Here is a 24,548-nt window from a genome sequence, read left to right on the forward strand (position 1 = left end):
CCATATACCCAAACTGATTTTTTCCTGAAGTATCCTTGTGCCTGTTGCCTCTTGTCTGGTCATTATACACCCTCATGAAAAGACTCCCTCTGTCTTCTCTGTAACTCTCTGTAATACTGATTAGATCTTCCCGAGCCTTTACTTCTCTAGGCTGAATGAACGGAATTCTTTCAACCTTTTTCATTTGTCAAGTTCTCCAATTCTTTTATTACCTTGGTGGTCTTTTGCTGGACCGTCTCCAACCAAAACTGGACATAATATTCCAGGTGCAGTCTAATAAGTGCCAAGTGCAGTGGAATAATCCTGTTCCTTGCTCTGCTGGCTATACACGTGCTCCAGGTGCAGCCTGAGCTGTTGACTTGCATTTGTCTTGCTGTCCCTCACAATCCCTGTGTCTTTCCAGCAGGGCTATATGCTGTAGCCAGTCAGACCACATGCAGCCTGTACTGCTGCTCAGCATGACTCTGTCCCACATGTAGGACTTAGTAAAATTATCTTCGTTGAAGCTAATGGAATTACTGATGGCCCAGGCTTCCAGCCTGCCACAGTGACTGTCTTATGGCTCTTCCTCCAAGTCTGTGGTCATCTGCAAACTTCACTGAAAGTGCACATCTTAGCAGCTTGTCAGCAAGGATATTTAAGGAGACTAATGTCAAACGCTTTGCTAAAATCAAGGTAGAGGATATCCACTGCATTTTTTTCATGTTTAACCAAACAAAAACACCAATTTCTATTTAGCTGGAAAACTCAATTAAAACATTAGAATTCCACACCCGTATTCCTGTTCTAGATACAGCTTTCTGAAAGTTTATGCTGTAATAAATCTGTATTTCAGCATGAGTTTTATTTTTTTGTTCATTTTGGACGCCAAAGTCCTTATGTTTTCTAACACCTTTCTAGCCATGCAGAAAGTCTGGTCAGACAGCTGACCCTATTGGTGTTTATTGCACGAATGTCTCCCCAAGGCGGAGAGTAAGAAAACCACTGCTTTGTGTGGGAATCAGGGTTAATTCACTTGTAAACCAGAGATGAGGATGTGACGCGCACTTGCATGAGGCCTGTTTTAGGGGACCACCTGCCCCAGTGCCTGGTGTTTTGGCTGATGTAGGCACCTAATCAGCAGAGGTAACACCAGTGTTTTAAACCTGGATTTTTACATTTGCTAGCTCATGTTGCACTTTCCATTGATATCCCCGTTTTGGAAAATTGCAGTATATTCTGTCTGGCATGACCTACTGACACTTACTAAGCCTGAGATGTAAGCCTGTGGGATGCAAGCAGAATCCACTGACCACTTCTGGCTTGATGTGGTGGAGTGCTTTTGTGGACATAAGGCTTTCTGTCCGTGCAGCCCATGTCTTACTGGCCTTGGGGTTGAGTCTGGATTTTTCTGTATCTTAAATACATGTTTTTCAGAATTGTGCTCTTGGATTGACACTTCTGATATGCACTGCAAACGTAACACTGTTATTTACTTGAGAACACAGACAAAAACCTGCCATGCCTGCCTTTTCATCTGCTCTTTTACAGTCTGTAGGACAGGGGTAGGTCCCCAGAGCACTTTGTTGTTATTTTGTGGTCTTAGGTGGTCTAAAATTTGTTCTACCTTTGCTGCTACAAAAGTATATTTCACTCTTCTCTGCTCCTGCCATGGATATGAGCCATTAAAAAAATCTTTTTACTTTTGCCCTTTCTTCTCCTGTCTGGTAAATTTTTACTTCTGTGAGAAAACTGATTATGTATGCATGAATTGATGGTAGTTGCCCAGGGAATGGGATGTGGGTGCTCAGGGTAATGTCAGTTCCTCACCAATCCCTGCCCCTGCAGCAGTGTAATTTCTGGTTACTGTACCAAAAGCATGAGGTTTTATTATACCTCAGTTATCCAGATCTTTCTGTCAAATACATAGCTAAGCAAAGGGGAAATTTTGTATTTAAAAATGTGCTGATACCTCAGAGGCAAGAGCAAACCTTAAAAGAGTAGAGATGCTTACCAGCGTGGGATGTAACTTCAGTTTGAACTGGCAATATAGAGTCTGATTCTCCTAGCATATACTTCAGAATTTTCTAGCACATATTCCTTCATGGCCACAAGGAAGTCATACCTAATTTTTTTTTTTTAAAAGGATGCCTTGGCACCCTGGCCTTTGTTTTGTGAACTGGGAGCTATGTGTAATGCTTCTCTGCATTAAGGATCCCTTTGGGATCCTTAATTATAGTGTGAATTGAAAAAAAACCGTATCAACAGCCCTATGAACGGACTACTGCTGAAGGTGGCTTCCCAGCCATGGGAGTCTCAATATGAAGCATGAGTGGAATACTGCTGGCTAGGATGTGAAGCCAGAGAAATCTGTGGGTGGAAGCTGCACACGCAGCTTGATGCACTTGATGCATGCATGATCAATGGTGCTGGTCAGAAAGGTTCCAGTAGTGCTGGGTGTGTTCTGGGAGAAGAAAGTTTCAGTAGGTAAGATGGAAATTGGTGAGTTGATGTATAAAGAGATGTGCATTCCCCACAGAAACTAGTTTGAGTGGAGGTTTAGATTAATTGCTTTAAAACCTCAAATCTGAGCAATGTGAACAGATGAGAGTGCCCAGAGAGATGAAGAGTGCTGTCACAGAATCCACAAGGAGCCCAGAGAAAGATGCTGCAGGGGGGGACAAAGGCCATGCTCCCAAGCTCTGGCCATGATAACATTAGTAAATTAATAGATTGTGCAACCTGCCATTGACTTCATAATGCCATTTATTAAAAGAGCTAACACTGGGTATTTGGATTTGAGGTCCCCTGATGTGTTAATGGTTACCACAGAGCTGGTGACTATTGTGTCTTACTTATTCCTTATCTGAGTATTTGTGTTGGTTCTGTAGATCTTCAGATTTACTAGAACAAATAGCCTGGGAACAGTTTGGCTTTGTAATATTTTTAATTGAACAGTGGAATGTTTTTGTCAGTTGTCCCTTCCTGAAACATACACACTTTGAGGGAGTACTGCTGGCATAGTATAATTTGTTCCATTAATCACCCTGATGAGTTTTCAGTGTGATGCAAAAACATCTTCAGGAGTTTGTAGCCTGCAGATGCACCCTGGTAGGTTCTCTACATTTGCCAGTAGAGAGCCTGTGGTACCCTGTTAGTTTTGCTTACTGCTTACACTGGGCTTTGCATTTGGGTTTGAGGATTCTTACGTGTCAGGTCATTTTGCCATTGTGTGGTGGTTTAATAAATTTTGATCTCCCTTCTTCAGTCTTCTGTGCACTGGTAGGATATCTAAGGATAGACATTCTGTGTTGAAAATGGAATCCACTTGCTGTGGTCACATTTGTCCTTGCACAGCAATAGCAGCAGCCAGGTTGGCCGTGTTGGAGGAAAATTCTTCAGTGACAGCTGTTTGGTTTTGTTTGCTAGCCCGAGCACAGCTTCTAGTAACTAGTTCATATTACAACCTTGCTATGGTTTGTGAGTAAAAGTGAGTGTTCTAAGTAGGCTCAATTCATGAGTGTGGACAAGAATTTGAAAATTTCTTTCCCTCAGGGTGAATGCAAATGTGTGAAAGGCATGAGTCCTGTACTGAGGAAATTAGTTCCTGCTTAATTTTTTCCCTTTGTTGACAGACTTGCCAGGGATTCCTATTTTAGATTCTTGCATCAGGATAGAGTGCAGAAATATAGTTCTTTGGACTGGGTTCAAGAAGCAGGGGCTATTGGTACTTGGAAAAGGACTTTCAGAATGCCATGTAGTGGTCATGAAATTCTAAGTGGAAGTCACCTGACAGAAAAATAACTGATGTTTCTTAGATCTCAGACTGCTCTTCATCTTACCTGTTCTCCATTTCAGCTTCATGTTCCATGTTAAAGCTGATGTCTTCTGTTGCTTTTCAATGAGATACCTCATTTAGTTACACATACTGGTCTTGGGTTTAGTGTGAGTTCCAGAATTCAGTCTCTGGGTTTCAAGCTTAGTGCTTGGTGCCCTGTTGCACGATACACGTGCCTCAGATGATAGCTAATGTTGCCATCCCTGTTTTGCCTCTGGCAGCTGTAAGCACATGGTGCTCTCTGAACCTCTTTTAATGCATGCAGTTTCTCAGTGTCTTTTTTTTTTTTCTTCTTCTTCAGTGTTCTAGTAAAGGTTTTCTAGTATCTGTTCTTAGATCTTAATGCCGTTGGAAGCCATTATCTGAAATGAAAGGCACATCTTGTGTATTGGGAAAGTGATGTGGTTGTATCAATTTGACCTGTTGATTCGATAATAAGAATAAGGACTTGTTTTCTTTTAGAACTGTCATGGACACGATAGAAAGTCTGCCTCAACATGTTCCCTCCCTGTTATGTTTCCCCATCTTCCTCTCTGACTAGTTCTCATGTTTGTTTCTTCTGGCCCTGCCTGTGATTACAGGACAGAGAATTTATTCTGGACAGTTACACTCTTTCCATGGGGGTCTAACCATGAAGCTCATGTGAGCCCTATAAATACTAGTTTGCTGCTGACTATTTTGGAGTGTTAAATCCTTTGCCTTGTTGCCCTTTCCCTCCCAAAATGCATCAAGTTAATATTCGTATCATTGTTGAAAAGCTTTTTTCCTTTCTATTTAGTAAAGTCTAAAATTATAATGAATTGTTAGCTGTGGCACCCCAAAGGCCTAGCAAAGCTTTTTGTTTCAGTGCTTTGTCAGTTCTTGATAGAAGTGTAGAGGCCATTTGAGTTTTGAGGGCTCTGCTGCTCCCAGGCCTAAGATTTTTTCTACTAAACTCTGCTTAGGTCCTTTTCCAGGCTACCTAGCTTTTTGAAGACAGAAGCATTCCAAAATGGAGATTTGACTTTGCTAAATGCCTGGGAGCTCTTTGCCACATAGAATACATGCTCTGTCTGCGAAGGTGAGAAGCTCAAGCTCGGATACCAAGTGCTCATCTGGTGCAAATTCCTGACTGTCTTGAAAAGCCTATTCCTAAGCCTTTAATATTCTATGTTGCAAAAATGTAACTGTCTTCAGAACTGCGTGTAATTTATAGCTTTTTTTTTTTTTTTTGCCTCTGAATAGGAAGGTTGTCTTCTCAGGTGTTTTGGTTTGCAGTTGGAGACAGGGTGTCAGCTAATACTGTGTTTGAGAAGGGGACAAAGTCACCAATTTCTTCTTAAAGTTAAAAAAGCACAGGCTTCTTCCAAGGAAGAGAAGAGGCTCTTTAACTTAGGGCTCCTCCTGATTTCCAGGGATATAACTGCAGAATGTGCTTGGTGACTATGATCTAAAGGGCTATTCACACTTGGAAGCTGTTATGGAATAACAGTATTCTGAATCATAGAACGATAGACTGCCTGGTTGGAAGAGACCTGAAGGATCATCTGGTCCAACCTTTCTAGGTACCACCATAGCTTACCTGAGATGGCTCAGCACCCTATCAAGCTGAGACTTTAAACTGTCTCATGTGGGGGAATCTGCCACTTCCCTTAGGAGACTGTTCCAATGTTTGACTGTCCTCATGGTGAAAAATGAACCTCTTGTGTTCGATTGGAATCTCCCCAGGATCAACTTGTGCCCATTGTCCCTTGTCTTTTCCACGTGACTCCTTGCAAATAGGGAGTCTCCATCTTCTTGGTAGCCACCTTTAAGTACTGGAACATGGTCATGAAGTCTCCCCTGAGTGTTCTTTTCTCAAGGCTGGGCAAACCCAGTTTTCTCAGCCTCTCCTCATATGTCAGGTCCTCCAGTCCTCTGATCATCCTTGTGGCCCTCCTCTGGACCCTCTCCAGCCTGTGAGGAAAGTGGCTATGGAAAGAATTTTCTGTTCCTTCTGGCATTATTCCAAGGTATTTTCTGGACTCGAGTGGGTAGAGACAGTATTTTTTGTATGGTTGGGGAAAAGTGATCAAGACTTTGATCTCATGACAGTGTATAGAAAGCTACTGAGCTGTTCATGTGGTGGTTTGTAACACTATAATGCCTTATCCTGGCAGACATAAAAAAAGAAACAAAAGGGTGGAGGTTTTCTTTTAATCAACAGGACTTTTTTTGAGGTGATAGAGTTACAGAGTGAAATGTTCCTCCTCTATTGGTTTTCTGTCTGTTCTGTAACACTAAGCCACTTAAAATTTGTGTGGCTCTTTTTGAAGTTATTTTAAATCCTCAGTAATGTATACAGATTTTGTAACCTTGGATAACAGCACCTGAGTCGTGGTTTCAGTTTTGCCCTTTCAGGCATGTGGAAAGTGCCTCAGCACATTTCAAGGATTTTGAACTCAAAACTTCTTAGCTATGGGTTATGGTTTCAAAGCTCAATTGATACTGTGTATGTCAAGGGAATGTTCTGTTTCTTTAGATATTTAATATAGACTAGAGCTTCGTGTTTACTTAAAGGATCCTGTGGACTCCTTTTGCGGTTAATTATGTGGAATATATGTCCTGGCAATTTTGGAGAGAGCACTCCGCCTGACTCCCTTCCCCGTTTTTCTGTCTGTGCCGAATAGCTTGTCCACCAGATGCTGAGTATAAGGAGTGGCTGCAGGGATAGTGCCTGTTCCCAGCTTTTTAAATAGAGTAAGCTGAACTGCTTGTCCATGTGAGGCTGTAGAGAGCTCAGTAGTGTGTAATATAGTAACTTGTAGCAACAAAAAAGAGCAAGGATGAATTAAGAGTTGGGCAGAGGATTGCACTCTGCCTAGTATTGCAGTGTCCTGTTTTCTCAAAATACAGGTGGATTCATTATTAATCTAGATAAATAATGAGTGGTAGGAAGACCTCTGTATTGTGTCAGATCACTGTCATGTCATGTTGCCCATATTTTCCAGTAATCACTCAAGGTACTCAGAATGTGAGGGCCCCACAAGGTAATACAAGTAGCTCTCCTTGTATTGAAGAACTTGCAAAATGAAGGTCAGAGTACAAGACATGGGCGAAAGGGACAAAACGACAAGCTGGTGATGCAGAAGAGATGGTGGGATTAGTGACCGTGACATGATGCTACTTTGCATGGATTAGTGAGATAGACCTATATGTAAATTACTGAGCTGTATGGTCTTCTATTATAATCAGCTAAGAGAAAACAAAATTGTTTTAGTGCTGATACCAGTTTGTGTTTGTGCTAGTATGGAGAAGGCGAAATTAAAGGAAAGGCACGAAGCTGGGTGAAGTACAGGCTTTTTTTGCGGAGATCTTACTCTGCATGTGTTAAGGCCTGGGCAACTCTTACACAAGGGTCTGTGGAAAGTGCAAAATTTTAGTTAAGGTAAAAAAAGAATAAGGAGAACATAATAAATACTGTACGAAGTTAAAAGTTTCACAAGCTAGTTTATACACAAATATATTATCCTAATGAAGGACAGCAAACTTGGAAACGACAAAGTTTAAGAAATTGATGCATAGGAAGCTCCTCACCATAATAAAATTAGAGTAACTACATAGTATTGGGAGGAGGAGACAATACCTGAAAAATATATATTGTTGCCTTGTGTAAGAACTGTAACTATCAAAAAGGAGACTGAAGTTTCTCACTTTGTGATGGTTCCCTCTTGTTTGAGTTCAGAAAAAAAGAGACTATTCCACAATAGTTAGGAAGTTTCTTATACCTCACATTGAACTACATGCTAGGTATGTTCCAAGAATGACACACTGTTAATGTCGTGCAAATGCTTTTTAAAAAAGTGATAATGCCTCTCAAACACTGGTTTGGATCTTACGACATGTAAAGCTTTTATGAGTCACTACCCAAAACAGTTTATTTCTGTCAGTTTGCAGGGAATGGTGGTTTGCAATACAAAATGGAGCTTGGTATCTAATTATTTTCTACCAGAGAAAAGGACTTATAGTCAGATTTAATTGTGAGCCTTAAATGATTTTCCATAAGCAAGATGACACTCACATAACATTCCAAGATTTTGTACTCACAGCATGCTTCAGAAATGTGCTGAATTCTTCATATACGCAGCCTTATGTTTCAATTTTTCTGTTGTACCTTAATAAATGAAAGTGTATTTTTTATAAACTAAGATATTGAGAAGCAACCTGTATGTTTTTTGAATTCTCCTGATTGGCTGAAGTTTGTTTCTGATTCTATTTCAGATGCATCCACTCGGACTGTGTAATAGCAATGATGAGGAAGACCTCTATGAATACGGCTGGGTAGGAGTGGTGAAACTGGAACAGCCAGAGCTGGAGCCTAAGCCATGCCTCACTGTCTTAGGAAAGGTAAGGGGTAGTTTAGGTTGAATGCTGCATGTAATTGGTTTTTGGAAGGGTTAGTTCCTTTCTGAAAAAAATCAGCAAGAAATAAAACAAAGAAACTCGTTTTGTTCCATGAAATATCTCTCTTTTGCCTGTTCTCACACTAGATACTTCAGAGAAAGATAATGTTGTGATGATGGTGTCATAGACATGGTGCTGAGGAGGTGAGCACACATGTTCCCCCTGAGCTCTGAAGGAACCTTAAACAGACTATTGCAAAAATGGCTGTTTAGCAACAGCATTGGAGTAGAAATAGGGTGAAATGCAAGTTGGATGCTAAGTCAATCAAAAGAAGCTTCTTAACAAAAGCAGTCAGAATGAAAGTATTTTATTGATTTTTCCTTAGGTATAATTTTTCTCAGAAGACAGATACTAATTTCCTCTTAAGGGGCATCTTCAACCCTAGAAGAAATTTCTTTGCCTTAATTGCAGAATAGATATTTCTAATAAGTTAATCTTATTGCATTGGTTAACGAAACAAAAAAATCATCTTGCTGGAATCTCCCTGGGGAATTCAGCCTCTAGAATCTAAATTCCCTGCAAAACATTTCCCTTTGTTTTATGGGGTGAAGTCAGTAAGATATCACTACTGCTGCCAGATATGTTAAAAAGGAAAGCAGAAAGCTGTCCTTTTTTTGTTCTCATATTTTAATTTTTAAGGATTGAGGTGGTTATTAGTTTACATTTGAAGTCTAGAGTAGTTGCAAGTGTGTAAAAGAGCATAGGCCGTGAGTTTTACCAGTAACTGAGTAGTTGAAAACTTGAAAAAACACTATCTTTGGGGTTCATCCTAAAATCCAGCAGGCTCAAGTTGTTGAAACCTTGGTAGGGTGGCCTTGGTGACTTCAGGTGAGGAACAAAAATGTAGTGTATCAGCCAGAAAAGAAAATCTTAGGTTGACATTTCAAAATTGTCTCTGTATATTTATAAGTAAAACTCCCTCATTTCAAAGGAAATTGGAAACCATCAGCTTGTCTAAAATCCGCTGGTTTAGCTTGTGTTACGTGTTGAGGAGCATCTCTCAAGAAGTGACTGTCCTTTCTGTTGAATTTCAGTATGGTAGAATTTATTTTTTTTAACATGGAATACCTATGTTGTTTCATTGAATTTCCAGCCGATGTTTCTTTGCTCTTAGGAGAAAAAAATCTGAGGATAAGATCTTACGAGGATTGGAATTAGAGAGGATTGAGTACTTAAAGATGCATAGTAATCCGTAAGTGTAAACTCCAGGAGAAAGTTGAATCCTGGGGAAATCCATTTAAGGAAGAAATCTATTCAGCCCCGTATGTCAGGCTCTTGGAAAGCATGTGAAGAAGTAGATGTACAAAATTAATTGGAAAAAATGGAAACCATAGGTGTCCTGCAAAGACAGTTTAAACGATTTTCTGACATAGTGACATTGCTTGATGTGCCCTGATCCTGCCATGCCCTCTGAGGCCACATCAGGCTCTTCTGTGTCTGCAGCATCTGCTGATCCTACAGCTTCCTGAAGCTTATCCTGCTGAACAGCAGACCCTGGCTTTGCCTCAGGAGATCTCTAGCATCTGCTTTGCATAATGAGGGTGATGTGGCTCCTGCCTCCTGCATAGGCTGTGTCCAGTGTGTTTCCCCTGTGTCAGTTTATGTGCAGTAATTTGAACGGGTGAAAAAAATGCTCACCAGGGTTCTAGGAAATACTTGCTTTTCAGTAACTGGAATGCAGTTCCTGTTCTGTGTTTTCATGTCACCGTTTATCCTTGCTGAAACACTTGTTCCCTATTTCATACTTGCTGCTGTAGTTACTCCTCTCCAGTTTTGCTCAGCAACCCCCCTTCTCAGTCCTCCCTATGCTCAAGTTATGTCCTAATTTAGAAGGACTTCTCAGAATTCTTGAAATATTGTCAGGTGCAGATAGCAGTAGCATCAGCCATGAGCTTCTTGCAAATCTATCAATTAAGTCAACCTCATTATCTTACCAGCGGGAACAAACTGCATTGTGATTTTCTGGGACTTTGAAAAGTTCGATTTCCATACAATTTGGTGCAAATGGCTGTGTGAGTATTCAGTTTGGCCTGTAACCTGTTTTGCCTTAGTAAGTATCAAACCTGCTGCATGTGTATGTGTCTTCCTCTGGTTGTATTTAGGATTTGGCAGCTGTTTGACTGAAAAAAAACAACAGAAGGGGAAAGGGAGCAACAGAGGAGAGGAGCACTAGGAAAGGGTGAAAGAAAATAAAATGGAGGAGGGGTGGCCTTTAACAGGGAAGGAAAATGGAATCTCCTGGACCTAGAAAAGGAGAAAGAAATCAATGAGTGAAAGCCTACTCTCTGTTTCTCATTTAGTTGGAGTTGTCCTTCCCGCAAGGTGGCTAGTCCTGCACTATTTGATCTTCCAGACAAATACTGTGATTGCCTCTCAGAGTTGTGTTAAGCTCTTTTCCAAAGTTCCGTAAAGTTGGCTTGTCCAGCTGCAACATCTGTTGCGGAGACGTGAATGACACAAGATGCAGGGCTGATGTGACATTTCAGAAATCTACTGGCCTATTGGATATATGAAGTGTTGCATTTCAGCTTTGCTGGTGTTGCTAATATCCAGGTAGTACGCAAGTGAGATAAATGGCAAAGCAACCCCTTGTTGTAGACACATCTGCATTAATTACTCAGGTGGGTAACAGTAAGACTTAACTCAATGTAAATATTTTTACCTCCTGAAAAGATGTAGTGGAGTACAAAAATTGAGGATATAGAGCATATGAACTCCTAGACCAGAGGAATTCTGCTTTGTCCAGTGAAGTCTGTGTGATCAATTATACCTCCTGCTGGCTATAGAAACATCTCCCCTTTTCAGTTCTCTTTTATTTACTAATGCTGGAATTGCCCTTTGGATCTTCTAGAATCTATTCTTAGATCTTAATCCCATTCAAAGCCATTCTGTGAAATGAAAGTCAAATCATGCATGTTGGGAAGGGTACGTGGTTGGATCAGTCTGACCCGTTGATTTGACAGTAGGAATAAAGTTAGTGCAAGGAAGGTTAGAGAAGACAAGGACTTGTTTTCTTTTAAAAGTGTCATAGGCACAGCTGAAAGTCTTCCTCAACAATATAGAGCAAAAATAAAGATACTGTGCCAGGACAGTTCTCCATGTATGCACTTCCCTTTCCAGCTTATGGCACGTGTAGGCAATTCTGTTTCGCTTGGACACTTTTAAATGAGAAGGCAAGTTTGCATGTCCTCATCTTTGCTGTGAACTAAGAGGGTTCATGTGCGCTCTGAGCAACCTGGTCTAGCAGAAGGTGCCCCTGCCCATGGCAGTGTGGTTGGAAGTAGATGATCTTTAAGGTCCCTTTCAACCCAAACCTGTCAGTGATTCTGTGATTCTATGACATGGAGAGTTATCCTTGCTCAGCTGACAATTTGTCCATCTTTCTTAAGTACATAAGGACTTACAACCTTGTCAGCTTAAGCCTGTCGTAAATAAAGTGTTTAAAAGCTCAGACTAACTCAAACCATACAAGAATTTCTAAATGCTGTTTTAAGGGAGCCAATTTAAACTTGTTTCACTAATGCTGGTGAACATTGGTGTTGAATAATATACTAGTAGAAGTAAAAAGGTTATTGCTGGTATCTCTGTGGTGGAATGCATGCATATATGAAGGAAAAAATCAGGAGGTTTTGTTTAGTTAATAGCACAGGAAAAGAAAGTAAACAAACATAATATTGTGGGAAGTTTGGAATATTGTGAAGTAGACTGTAGTCTACTTAAAAGCTGTTTGTAGAGCTAATTCCACAACACACAAATCCAGTACAAAGACGTATGGTTTAATTCATGCTGTTGTTTTTAGATGTGGTCTGTTTTTATTTGGGGTGCTTTGTTTTACTTTTGTATTTTGTTTTTATTTTAAAGTGGTGTCTGCATTTTCAGAAGGTTCACTTGTTTATCCATGTGCTAAATGGAACTGGTGGCTGTATGAAATTTAATGTGTCAATTTCCATATAAATTTTGGAATTGCTCATCCTTCCTAGTCAGATTTGTATGGTGTAATAGAAATGAAAGAGTTAAAAAAATACATCTCCTGTTAAGAATGTCCATGAAAACTGGACCCTGATTGGGAAAGGGGTGTGTGTGGCAGCTGTGATTTAACGTTGCCTTTGATCACAGTGCAGCCCTGTTTGAGGCAATGCTGCATGCAGGCAAAGCAAAGGCTTGGGTTTTACTGATCTCATGAGCTCCTGAATAGGGCTAGAAAGGGAATGACAGAAGCAGAAGAAAGCTTTGGAAATGAAAAGGAAACCCTGTGAACCCAACCAGCATTATTGGCTGGATTTGCCTACCAGGGAGCCGCTCAGTTTCTGCCAGGCTAATTCTACTCCAACTTCTCTCCCCCACACCCCCGGCCCCACCTCCCCCTCTCTCTTCCCTTCTTTCAGACTTTTTTTGTTTTTCAGACATGGCTGCAGTAACTCGGTTCTCAGGCTGGGAACCCACTGAGCTGTTGCCATGGTCACTGGGAAGCTCTTCGTGCCATGTGCTTCAAAGGGAACCTTTCCCCTCCTGAAATTCCTGCCTTCTCTGCACACAGCACAATGAGACTCCTTTTCCTTTGCCTGCCATTGAGGGCTCCAGCAGCAGCTGAGCTCTGGAGGAAGGGAAAAGCAGTGCTGCCTGCAGGGCCTGTTGCACACCTGCCCCACTGTGCTGTGAGGCCAGTACCTGTGTGTGTCCTGCTTATTCCAGTGTGCAGCCCTTTGGTTCTTCCTTTGCCCCAGTTGTTTTTGAAGCTGATTATTACTGTTAAGACAGCAAAATATAACCCAGCAAGGCTGTTGTCCTTGTATTTCAGTAAAGGATAAATAGTGAGAAGATGCTGGAGTTTTGCTGAAAAGAAGCGGTTCTTCCCTTTCTCCAGGCTTGAAAGTCCAAAGGGAAGGATTTTGGTCTTGTTTCTCTTCCAGGGATGGCTGAGGAGACTCTTTTTCTGCAATAAAATAGACTGTGTGTATTTGAGGATGTGCATCTGAGCAGAACCTAACAAAGAGAGGATGTCCCTGCTACTACAGCTTCCTGTTTTCTTCAGATCAAAGACATCTGTAATATGAGGAAATTCATAACTGTTCTTCCAGTATCCATTCACTTACTTTGTCTTTTATACAAAAACATTTACACAGATACTAACTAGAAAAATATCTTGTTGTCATGTCAATATTATGATTATGCTGCTTAGGTTGGGGCCAAAATAATCATAACTTGAGTCTGCACTAAACAGTCTAACAGTGATTCCTGACCTTCTGTCTGACAATCTAGTTTACATGTAAAGATACTTACAAAGTAGTCAATCAAGAAAACACAGGGCTATGTTGGTAGTTAAGTTCCTGAATAAAGAGTGATGTGTTCTAAGACTGGAAGAAGAAGAGGACCTTTGAGGAGACAATTTTAATCCTTTTCTCTCAAAGTTAATGAAAATAACAAAAATAGAAAAGCAGATAGAAAAAATAAATTTACACTTCTCTATTAACAGCCTAAATCAAGTATAGTTATATGTACAAATTAGAATTGCAGTGATTACATAAGCATACTTTTTGTTTCTGTATAACATTAATAGTTTATATAAGACTTGGATAATTTCCTGTAGAAATTGACTCAGTTCAGTTGTAGAAATGCATGTGGAATTTAAGCAAATGCTCTTCCATGCTAAACTTTTCCAGAAATCAGGACTGAGCTATGCGGGAGTTTAATATCTAAAATTAATAAGAGACATGTCTAAAACAATTGATCAATGTTTTCAAAATTTTGCTTGTTTAGATACTTTCAACTGGTAGTGACAACTGCAGTAACCCACCCTATGATGGGTCCTGTGCCACATACAGTGCAAGATTCTGTCATTTTAGGAAAACTTCTTACATCTGTGGAAGTAGTTCACGTTCCCCTTGTGGTGTCTGTTCCACAGTTTAGGGACCTTTGCCTTCAGTTTGTCAGCCCACGTTTCTTCTTTGTAAACAGCATCTAAAAAACATTTGGAATCAATTTTGAGGCAGTAGTATCAAATTGACAGCAAAATATAATTGGTTTGGCTGAAAAGCAATAGTATAGGTGATTTTTAAGCTGTTTAGTTTGTTGTTGGTTTGTTTGTTCCACTGTGGCTACATGGAGGTTTCTGTTGGCAGTGTAGTGTCCAGTGGAGGTAGGAACAAGAGGACAGTAAGGGGACTGCTCTTTCTGATGGCAGCTCTGGCCTAAATACATCAAGTTACAGACTGAGAAATGTTGTACACCAGTAGAAACTTAATACAAAACAACTTGATTGTTTTGAACTCTCAGGGAAAAAAAACAACACATAAAGCAAAATGCTTTTGCCAATAGCTCAGTTTATTTCTGCTTTCCAGCTCCTTGCCTCTTCTTCATCCCCCACAGACCATGCTCTTACAAGCCCATTTTAGATTAAAAAAGAATGAGAAAGAGAAAGGAAGAAATGTTGCATGTAAGAGTACTTGGCTGCAAAGGACAAGGATGTGGCATGAAGCAGCAGTCTAACCACCATAGTTGAAGTCTTGAGTTAATATGTACCTTTCTCATGTCTTTCCTCTTTAAATCCTCTCATTCCATGACTACTTTCCACCTTATTTTTAGCAGCCCCTTGGAGGAGAGAAGGGATAAGTTGAGTACAGGTAAGATAATTGACAGAATCACAGAACAGTCATGGTTGTAAAGGACCTCTGAGATCACAGAGTCCAATTATAAAAAAAATCCCAAAAAACACACCCCAGATATCCCACAAACGCACAACCTACAATTGACATGCAAGCCAATTAAGTTCTGGAGACAGAGGAAAGGTTTGTGTTGTGCATGGATCATATGGTGAAAGATGTAAAAGGAAAGGCAAGAGCTGGATCAGAGCCCAAGAGGGGAGTGCTCAAAGGAGTGGACAGACAGGAAGGGCTGGATGAGGCTGTGTAGTTCAGAAGAAGTAGATCTGTCAGCTTTTAATTAATGGGTGGTGGTGGGCCCTTTCCATTGGCAACTAGCGCCAACAATCTGGTGTTGTATTATTTTACTAACTTCCTTTTTGTGTTCACTGCACAGTTACGAAAAGCAACAGCTTTTAGTGAAGAAAGGCTGTCTCTTATGTTTCTCCCTCTGGGCACTCCTTAGATTTGCTACTGTTGGATTGATTACTTTAAATAAATGGTCACTTTTAGAGTTGAGTCCTTAGCAGTCCCCAGCACCATCTTCACTCCTTTCCAACCAACTGTGTAACACAGCTGTTTCTCCCTTAAGCTAAAGAAGCAGCTGTTGTTGCACGTGTGTTACTGAAGTGTTTTCTCAGTCAGAATTTCCAGTGAAGTTAATGAAAGTCCAGGCTGAGTAAAGACTAAAGAACATTTTTAAAAGATATGCCACACATTATCATTATTATTACTATTATAATTATTTATTATTATTTCTTATTTTTATTGTTGCTATTATAATTTTATTTTAGTCTTATTTTATTATTTTTATTTTATCATTATCACTTATTTTATTATTATCATTATTATTATCATCATCATTATTATTACTATCGTTATCACTGTTATTTTTAATTTAGTACTAGTAATAGTAAATGGTTTATGTCTCAAGTGTTTAGACTCTCATGATTCTATGTGCCTGTGAGCCTCAAACGTAGAGATATTTTTATGTTACACTCAGAATTTACTTATTTCTCTGACAGGAGAAATGCACAATGGTAGACATGTTGGAAGAACTACAGAAACGGAGTTTGAGGCAGAAGATGGAGTGGGCAAGTGCAGCTATATTGGAATATAGAAGTGAGCACAAAAGAAGGCTGGCAAGTAGGATCAGATAAATGGATCAGAAAGTGAAGAAAATAAGGAGCAGATATGGAGGCAGGGAATGGAATTATTTAGGACTTCACAGATGAGTGACATGCCTAATTTTGGTGCACTAAGAGACAGAAGGCTTTGAAAGAAATTGGAGAGTGTAATCAGAGCTGCATCAGAAGGACTCCAATATTCAGAGTAAAAGATGGACAGATAGAATCAGCAGTGGTAGAAAACAGTGAATCAAAAGGAATTGCAGACAAAGTGGCAATGTTTTGCAGTTGTTTTCATGGGGTTGAAAGGGAGGAAAGAGAATATAAAAGAAATTGTGCTTCATATCCTAATCCTTTGAGATAATTTGCCAGAAACTGTTTTTACACTCTAAACATTTTGTATTTGTGATGACCAGTTATTACCTAAAAGTGTCTGTTTTGATGACGTGATGATTTAATGTTTGTACCAAGTTCAAGGAATCAACTCCAAATGATCCAAGTGATCATACAGTGAGCTCAAAATGAGTATGAAGTGGGCTTTTTGGTCAGTGTAGGGAGCAATGACCAAGCTACTTGCAATTCTAGCAGGTTATTTCTTGAAGATTAAAGCTGGACATATTTGTGGTATGAATTCTCTGAACAGATTAGGGATATATTATCAAGACGTACACATAGCTGTTGCCTTAGAATTGTTCAATATGAATTTGAAATTCTAACCAAAATTAGAAACATCAAAAGCACGTTTGTATTCTAGTGTACTGATGTCTCAGTTGTTGGTCCATTGGTGTTTTGTTCAATTCATAAGCCAAGATAATACATTGCAGACATTTACTTTTTCAAACTGCTTAAAGAACTTCATCAGCTTCAAACAGGAAAAAAGATGGACTTTACCCCCAAGGCTCCAGGTAGCAAAGAGCACAGAATGCATAGGCCCTTAAGTCCATGAACAGTGTTGAAACCCTCTGGGAGAGTCCCTTCCCCTGGCTGTAAGGGACTAATGAGGCAGCCTGGCTGTTTATGGGCTGTGGTTAACCTCTTGCAATTTAGGATTTCCTGTTGCCAGCAATGAGCTGTGACCGCCAGCACCACAGTGTTAATGGTGAGGTAGGGGCTGATGAATGGCTGGACTCCAGACAGCAGCCTTCACTGGCAAAGAATCAAGTGGCTAGAGGGGGAAAAACATTGATGTCTACAAGTGAAATAATGCAAACTCCAGAACCTATAATTCCCATGTTTAAAAAAAGAAAGGGAGAAAGGAACTGGGGACAAATTCAAACCAAGTGAAGCTTTTATCTCTGCATTCTGAATAGAAGATTGTTCTTCAGCAAAACTGGCTGCAAAAGCCAGGCCAGTTAAAACAATATGCAGGCTGCTTGCCTCCAAGTAACCAGAAATTGTTGGCTCAGAGTATCCTGCTCTGAGGAGCCAACCTGCTGGGAGACGTTATCCAAGCAACGGCCTGAATGTAATTCCTCCCGCTGTGGAATGGCTCTTTGGCAAATGAAGACCCTAATTAGAGATGGAAGGGTTTCTATTTTGTTTTTCTTTAATCCTTACCCTGAGGCCTCTGCAATACAGCCATGTCTCTGCTTGTGTGCAGAGAAGTTTCCAGTTTCCCTTTGTAACAAAAATCCTCCACCTTCCCCCGTCTCCCCCCCTGCCCTTTTTTTTTTTTTTCCTTTAAGAATCAACAAACTGACAACAAGGGCCCACCACAGTTAGGGACCTTGAAACTAATCTGATCCAAAAGTAAGGACCACTGTTTGAAAGAAAGTCCATGTCATCTTACATTAGTCAGCCCATGGAAGTTGTTAGATGAACTGGAATACTGGCCCACTGTGCATCTTTTTACTACTGAACTTACTACCCAAGCTGATTCTTCTAGTGGAGAAGGGAGAAGGAGAGGAGGGGATCTTACTATATCAGTAGTATTCTACTGGATACCAAAGGAATTTTTTGCATACCTTTGTTCATTCAGAAAGACTGAAGTCCCTGAATAGGAGCTACATGGATATTCTGTAGTCTTGGATGCAGATGCTCATTCCCGAAAGAGAGGACAGAACCTCCAGGGGAATGCACTATGGCATTTGAACTCTGTAGAAGTGAAAATACATTTGCTGTTTGACAATTCACCTTGGTCTGAAGGTGCTTGTACAGATTGCATGTGAGCACTCAACCCTGCAAAGAGCACTGCATTTTCTGTCATTATTGAGACTTGGAACTATGGTTTCATCACCTCAGATGATCATCTTAAGTCTGAAATGTCCCTTGTTTACACCAATGTCAACCTATGGATGAAGGGCAGCTACTTAAGGCTGAGGCTAAGCAGGACAGATGATACAAAGCAAAATATACTGTGAAATTTCATTACTATCAGTTTCTTACATTTGAAAAGCAATATATACCCCAAATTGGCCCATATCACTCCTAATTTTTCATGCTTAATTATGTTTGCTTTCATTTCTTCTCAGCACTTTTGGTGGGCTGTGGTCATATCTTGTCTTACCTTCCAGATAGAGGATAGCAGTATTATATTAATGTGCACAAAGATCCGCAGCCTGTCAAATAATTTTTTACTAATACAGATGTGTCTGTCTTGAATAGGCTACTGTAAATGCCTCAAACTTGTTCTAGACTCTTTACATAATTTCACACAGACTGATTTTCTTTGAAATTTCTTCCCTTTCCTAAAATATTTAAAATTTACTTAAAGCTGCAGGTTGTGAACCATGGCCCAAAACTGTTGTTTTCTTGAAAAGAACTTTCTACAATATGGTGAAGCTTGTTTCTCAGGGGGTTGAACTTATACATTGAATTGACTGAGATTGGGTGGAATCTTGCAGGACTTAACATTTTTCAGAGTTTTACTATCTCCTGTCCTAATTACAGGACATAATTCTTATAATTCTTTCTTTTCCTTTTTGATGTATATACCTGTCTATTTTTCATTTTAAGGTAGTTTTCTATTGGAGCACATGCCTTGTGTGTCTGAAATAGGAGGAACTTTGGTACATTTGAACTATTTAAGGTACATTCTAAGCTAATTACATAACTGGTACTAGAAGGGTTGGCATCTTACAGTGGTTTAAGTTAATAGTTCCTTTAATTTACAACTCCTCCAACACTTTCCCATATCTCAGTTTTTAATTACTTCTCTGCATTGCAGCATGCTTGTACGTATGTTTCCGTAATGATCTGAGGTGTAGTTTGCTGTTTCTAGTTAATCTCTCTTCAGTACACCTTCAATGCAAGGATAGAAAACGGTTAGCTAGGTTGGCTGTAGTGGTATTTTATGATATATGAAGGTTTGGAAAAAAATTTCCAAAGTATAGTCATCTTATGACCATTATATTTTGGAGGTAATTGTATATAGGAATTTTGTTGCCCTGAAAAAGCTTTAAGGGTTATAACAGATCGAAGGAGAAGGACTTGGGGGTGATGGTGGACAAGAAGCTCAACGTGTAATGTGCGCTTGCAGCCCAGAAGGCCAACTGTCCTGGGCTGCATCAAAAGAAGCATGACCAGCAGGTCAAGGGAGGTGATTTTGCCCCTTTAGTCAGCTCTTGTGAGACTCCGCCTGGAGAACTGTGTCCAGTTCTGGAGTCCCTAGCATTAAAAAGGACAGGTAGGTCCTGGAGAAAGTCCAGAGAAGGGCCATGAAGATGAACAGAGGTCTGTTCATAGGTGGATAGATGATGGTAGAGCGGTGGATGTGGTCTATCTTGATTTCAGTAAAGCATTTGACACTGTCTCCCACAGCATCCTTGTAGATAAGTTGATCAAGTGTGGGTTTGATGATCAGGCAGTGAGGTGGATCAAGAACTGGTTGAAAGGAAGAAGTCAGAGAGTTGTAGTCAATGGGGCAGAATCTAGCTGGAGGCCTGTGACTAGTGGAGTCCCTCAGGGGTCGGTACTGGGACCAGTGTTGTTCAACATCTTCATCAACGACCCGGATGAGGGTACAGAATGTACCCTTAGCAAGTTTGCTGATGACACCAAGCTGGGAGGAGTGGCTGACACACCAGAAGGCTGTGCTGCCATTCAGAGAGACTTAGGCTGGAGACTTGGGCGGGGAAAAACCTGATGAAGTTTAACAAGGGCAAGTGTAGAGTTTTGCATTTGGGGAAGAAAAATGTCATGCACCAGTACAGGTTGGGGGCTGACCTGCTGGAGAGCAGTGTAGGTGAAAGGGACCTGGGGGTCCTGGTAGACAGGAGGATGACCATGAGCCAGCAATGTGCCCTTGTGGCCAAGAAGGCCAATGGCATCCTGGGGTGCATTAGAAAGGGTGTGGTTAGTAGGTCAAGAGAGGTTCTCCTCCCCCTCTATTGTGCACTGGTGAGGCCGCATCTGGAGTATTGTGTCCAGTTCTGGGCCCCTCAGTTCAAGAAGGACAGGGAAGTGCTGGAAAGAGTCCAGTGCAGAGCCACAAAGATGATTAAGGGAGACATTCAAAACCCGCCTGGATGCCTTCCTGTGTGATGTACTATAGGTGACCCTGCTCTGGCGGGGGGGTTGGACTAAATGATCTTTCGAGGTCCCTTCCAACCCCTAGGATTCTATTATTCTGAGATTCTATGATTCTGGAGCACCTCTGCTATGAAGACAGGCTGAGGGAGTTGGGGGTGTTCAGCCTGGAGAGGAGAAGGCTCCAGGGAGACCTTAGGGCACCTTCCAGTGCCTGAAAGGGCTACAGGAAAGCTGGGGAGGGACTTTTGAAAAGGACACATAGCAATAGGATGAGGGGTAACTGCTTAAAACCAAAAGAGGGGAAATTTAGATGAGAAATTCTTTCCTACGAGGGTGGTGAGACCCTGGCCCAGGCTGCCCAGGGAAGCTGTGGCTGCCCCATCCCTGGCAGTGTTGAAGGGCAGGTTGGATGGGTCTTGGAGCAGCCTGGTCTAGTGGGAGGTGTCCCTGCCCATGCTGGGGGGTTGAAACTGGATGATCTTTAAGGTCCCTTCCAACTCAATCTATTCTGTGAGTCTGTGATAATATAGCAGCGTTTCTGTGTAAGGCCATCAGTTGTCACAAATGCATCTGCCTGCTTCTTGCTGAGTGTGCTAGACAGTTCAAGCCCTGGGTCCCCTCCCGCGCTCAGCCCCTCTCTGACTGTACCTTATAGCAACAAGGCTGCTGACCCCAGAGTGGTCAGGGGTAGCACAGGACAGGTTGTTAGGAATGGAGTCCCATGACTTTGAAATGTGTCACAAGATTTGCAACCAGTGGGTTTCAGTGTGTTCACCATAGAATAAATGTCCTTTTCATGTTGTTTTTACTTGCTCTAGACTGAGAGCTGATAAGTGTTTCTCCCTAAGCCCCGAAAAGAGAGATACTCCTAGTTTTTTTGTTCTTATTTTAACTATCTGAGAAGCTCTCAGTACTGAGTGGTATGAATCACATCAGTATATATTGTTGATGTGATTATATACTGCATGAGGGGATATTTTTCTTAAACTAGAACTATATGTTTTTAAGTTTTTAAATTTTTTTTAGAGACAAGTACATTGGGTTTACATTGTGACTGTATTTTTACATTTAAAATACTGCTTTGCACTTTCTATACTTCTTAATTGATAAAGCAACTGTCATAATGCCTTGTAATGCATTATCTACAGAGCACATCTATAAAACATATCCTAAAGTGCCACAGAAATTGAGTATTCCAGTCAGGAAGGGGTTTTATGCTGGTGTGATACTCTGGGACTTCACTGTCCTGTGATATTCTGCCTATTCTGTTTATGCTTGGCTTAGTTTCTGGAATTACTGGAGAATTGTACATTAACAGGACTGAGGCATCCCTTGGCTAATTTGTAACTTGTCCTGTTTGCAAAGTCAATTATGTCCTTTTTGCCTTCCTCTGCCCTGCAGAATTGGCCTCTGGCCTGGCTTTCTAGCTCCAGCTGTGGTTCAAGGGGCAAGGTATTTTTTGGTGGTTTACTGAGCCTGATTGCAGTGTAGGAGAGAGAAAGGGGATGCTTGTATTGATCAGAGGTTGTTTGTATTCTCTGTAGCTCTGAGAGAAAAAGGTTTTGCAGCTTGATGATTGTAATGAAAAGGTGTATTTGACATAATGCTGTGGGATTTGTGCAGGATTCTCAGTGGTAAACAGAGTGCAGCAGACTGTTCTGCTGGAGCATCTTTGCCTGTGGCTGATGTTCTGTGCTTCTGCAAGTACAATTTGGAGTCTACTCTAGAAATGGGTTTTGTTCTGATAATGAGATAATACTATGTTTTCTTTTCCCCAACAGCAGCAGCTGCTAACTGAATACATTATGGATAGTCAAATGTCAATAGGAAACACACATCCTTGCTTGTTTTAGCAGATAGTGTTCCAGATGCATTTTCAGAATCATCTGAATAGTAATTTCCACTGTAATTTATGTTTTAGCAACCAATATAGTAGTGTTCTTAAGCATATTGACAGATTTTGCTGAGCTTTTTTTTCTGTTATTTTCCCCTTCCTCCTCAATGGAGTGTCTCTTTTGTGCCCAATTACGGGGAGAAGCATTCAAAATATTCCAGTGAACAGTACTTTCCTCTAGTAAGTATAGCACTATTAAGTGTAATGCTGTAAAGCCTGTTGTGCTGTGATACAGAATCAATGTGGAAAGAACTTTCTGAAATCCGCATGTCTTGGTCCTGACAGGAGATTACACTTGGCTTGGTGAGATGACCTTTATCCCAAGCAAAAGTCACAATCACATTAACAAACAGGCTTGGATTTTATTGACTAGCTTCACAGAATCACAGAATTGTCAGAGTTGGAAGGGACCTCTAGAGATCATCCAGTCCAACTCTCCTGCTAAATCAGGATCCCCTGGAGCACATTCCCGAGGACTGCATCCAGGTGGGTTTTGAATATCCCCACAGAAGGGTACTCCACAGCCTTCCTGGGCAGCCTGTCCCAGGGCTCTGTCACCCTCATAGTAAAGAAGTTTCTCCTCATACGTAAACGGAATTTCTTCTGTTTCAGCTTGTGCCCATTGCCCCTCATCCTGTCCCTGGGCACTACTGAGCAGAGTCTGGCTCCATCCTGCTTGCACCCACCCTTAGATACTTAAAGGCATTGATAAGGTCTCCCCTCAGCCTTCTCTTCTCCAGGCTGAACAGTTCCAGCTCTCTCAGCCTTTCCTCATCAGGGAGATGCTCCAATCCCTCAGTCATCTTTGTTGTCTTCTGCTGGACTCTCTCTAGTGGTTCCCTGTCTCTCTTGAACTGGGGAGGCCAGAACCAGACACAATACTCCAGTTGTGGCATCACCAGGGTAGAGTAGAGAGGAAGAATGACCTCCCTTGGCGTACTGACCACACTCTTCCTTATGCAACCATGTGATGCTATTTCTGTCATACTGAAAATCTAATGCTGTCATCCACAGAAGGGGGTTACAGTTCATACCCACTTAGTATGTGGGTATGAACTCTTTCATAACAGTTTAAGAGGGGTCTTTAAGGTATACCTCTCTTTTGAAGAAGTTCAGAGCTTTGAGAGCATCAGGATCAGAACATCATTCAGCTCACTGAAATGGCAAACTGGCAGCAGCAGCATCTTCTTGTCCAGACCCGCAGATTTATCATACATTTTATTTAAGAACCAGACACTGCATTTTCTGTATCACAGATCTCATAATATTATCTACATCTTTGTGGTCGCACTTGATCTTGATAGGGAGAAAACAGGTGCAAATCAGTTGGTTTGTGAGCACTAGAAGTTACTGGGATGGATTTTGCTGCTTTGAATCTGCTCAAGAGAACACCATGACCGCTGAATTGCTACGTTAATAATTTATTTTGGTGAAATATTGTAGATGGAAACCTCATCCCTTCAGCTATATTCTCTAGCAGTCTTGACATGACTTGCCTTTCCAGATCAATAAAGATATTGGACCTTTTAATTGAAAATCACATTCCTTAAAGATACAGTGCATGCAAGTTCCCTGCTAGTGGGTGTTGCTTACATGCTACCTATGTGCTATGTGAGAGGCTGAGTGCTTATTTCAGAGGACTAAAGACAGCTGATGAAAGACATAGCTACAAATTCATGCCACTTGCATAATCCCACTCCTCTGGCAGATTAATTACCACTAATTCCAAAATGTGGAGAGTTCTGACATGCAATATGGGATCCAATGGACTGAGTTAAACAGAAAATATGCCTCAAGTTCAGTGACTTTTTTAGTTGTAGAGAAACTAATGGGGAAAACCTCAAAAACTGACAGAGGGAATGCAAGTTTGGTTAGGCTGGCTCAGTTTCAGCTAAAAAAGGATGTATAAACCAATTTTCTTGACTGCTCTGTTCAGCAGTCTCTGCACAGAGTTAGAACAACTAGCTCATGTATTTTCAGCCCCCAAAAGCAGAAAAAAAATTTAAAAAGGAGAAAGAAAGGGAAGAGGAAAAAGCCATGGTTATACCTATTGGAGCTGTGCTGTGTTCCTCAATTCTGACTGAACAGTGTTCTGCTTTTAGGATCCATTGGACTGTCTTCTGCATACTGTATCCTTACTCTTCTATTTCCTGTCTTGTTCATTTTGGAGGACCAGCTAG

The 24,548-nt window shown here is 41.0% G+C and overlaps 1 protein-coding gene across 2 annotated transcripts in view; it reads left to right on the forward strand.

The window, feature by feature from the left end:
* The window catches only part of ZNRF3 (zinc and ring finger 3), an 83,433-nt gene that overhangs the window by 38,367 nt on the left and 20,518 nt on the right, over positions 1-24,548 (forward strand). For both annotated transcript variants that reach the window (XM_051634410.1, XM_051634409.1), the window contains exon 2: positions 8,057-8,182. In XM_051634410.1, the coding sequence (XP_051490370.1) occupies positions 8,057-8,182 (126 nt within the window). The remainder of the gene's footprint in view (positions 1-8,056; positions 8,183-24,548) is intronic.

The sequence above is a fragment of the Apus apus genome, chromosome 16 (assembly GCF_020740795.1).
Source record: "Apus apus isolate bApuApu2 chromosome 16, bApuApu2.pri.cur, whole genome shotgun sequence".
Lineage (NCBI taxonomy): Eukaryota > Metazoa > Chordata > Aves > Apodiformes > Apodidae > Apus > Apus apus.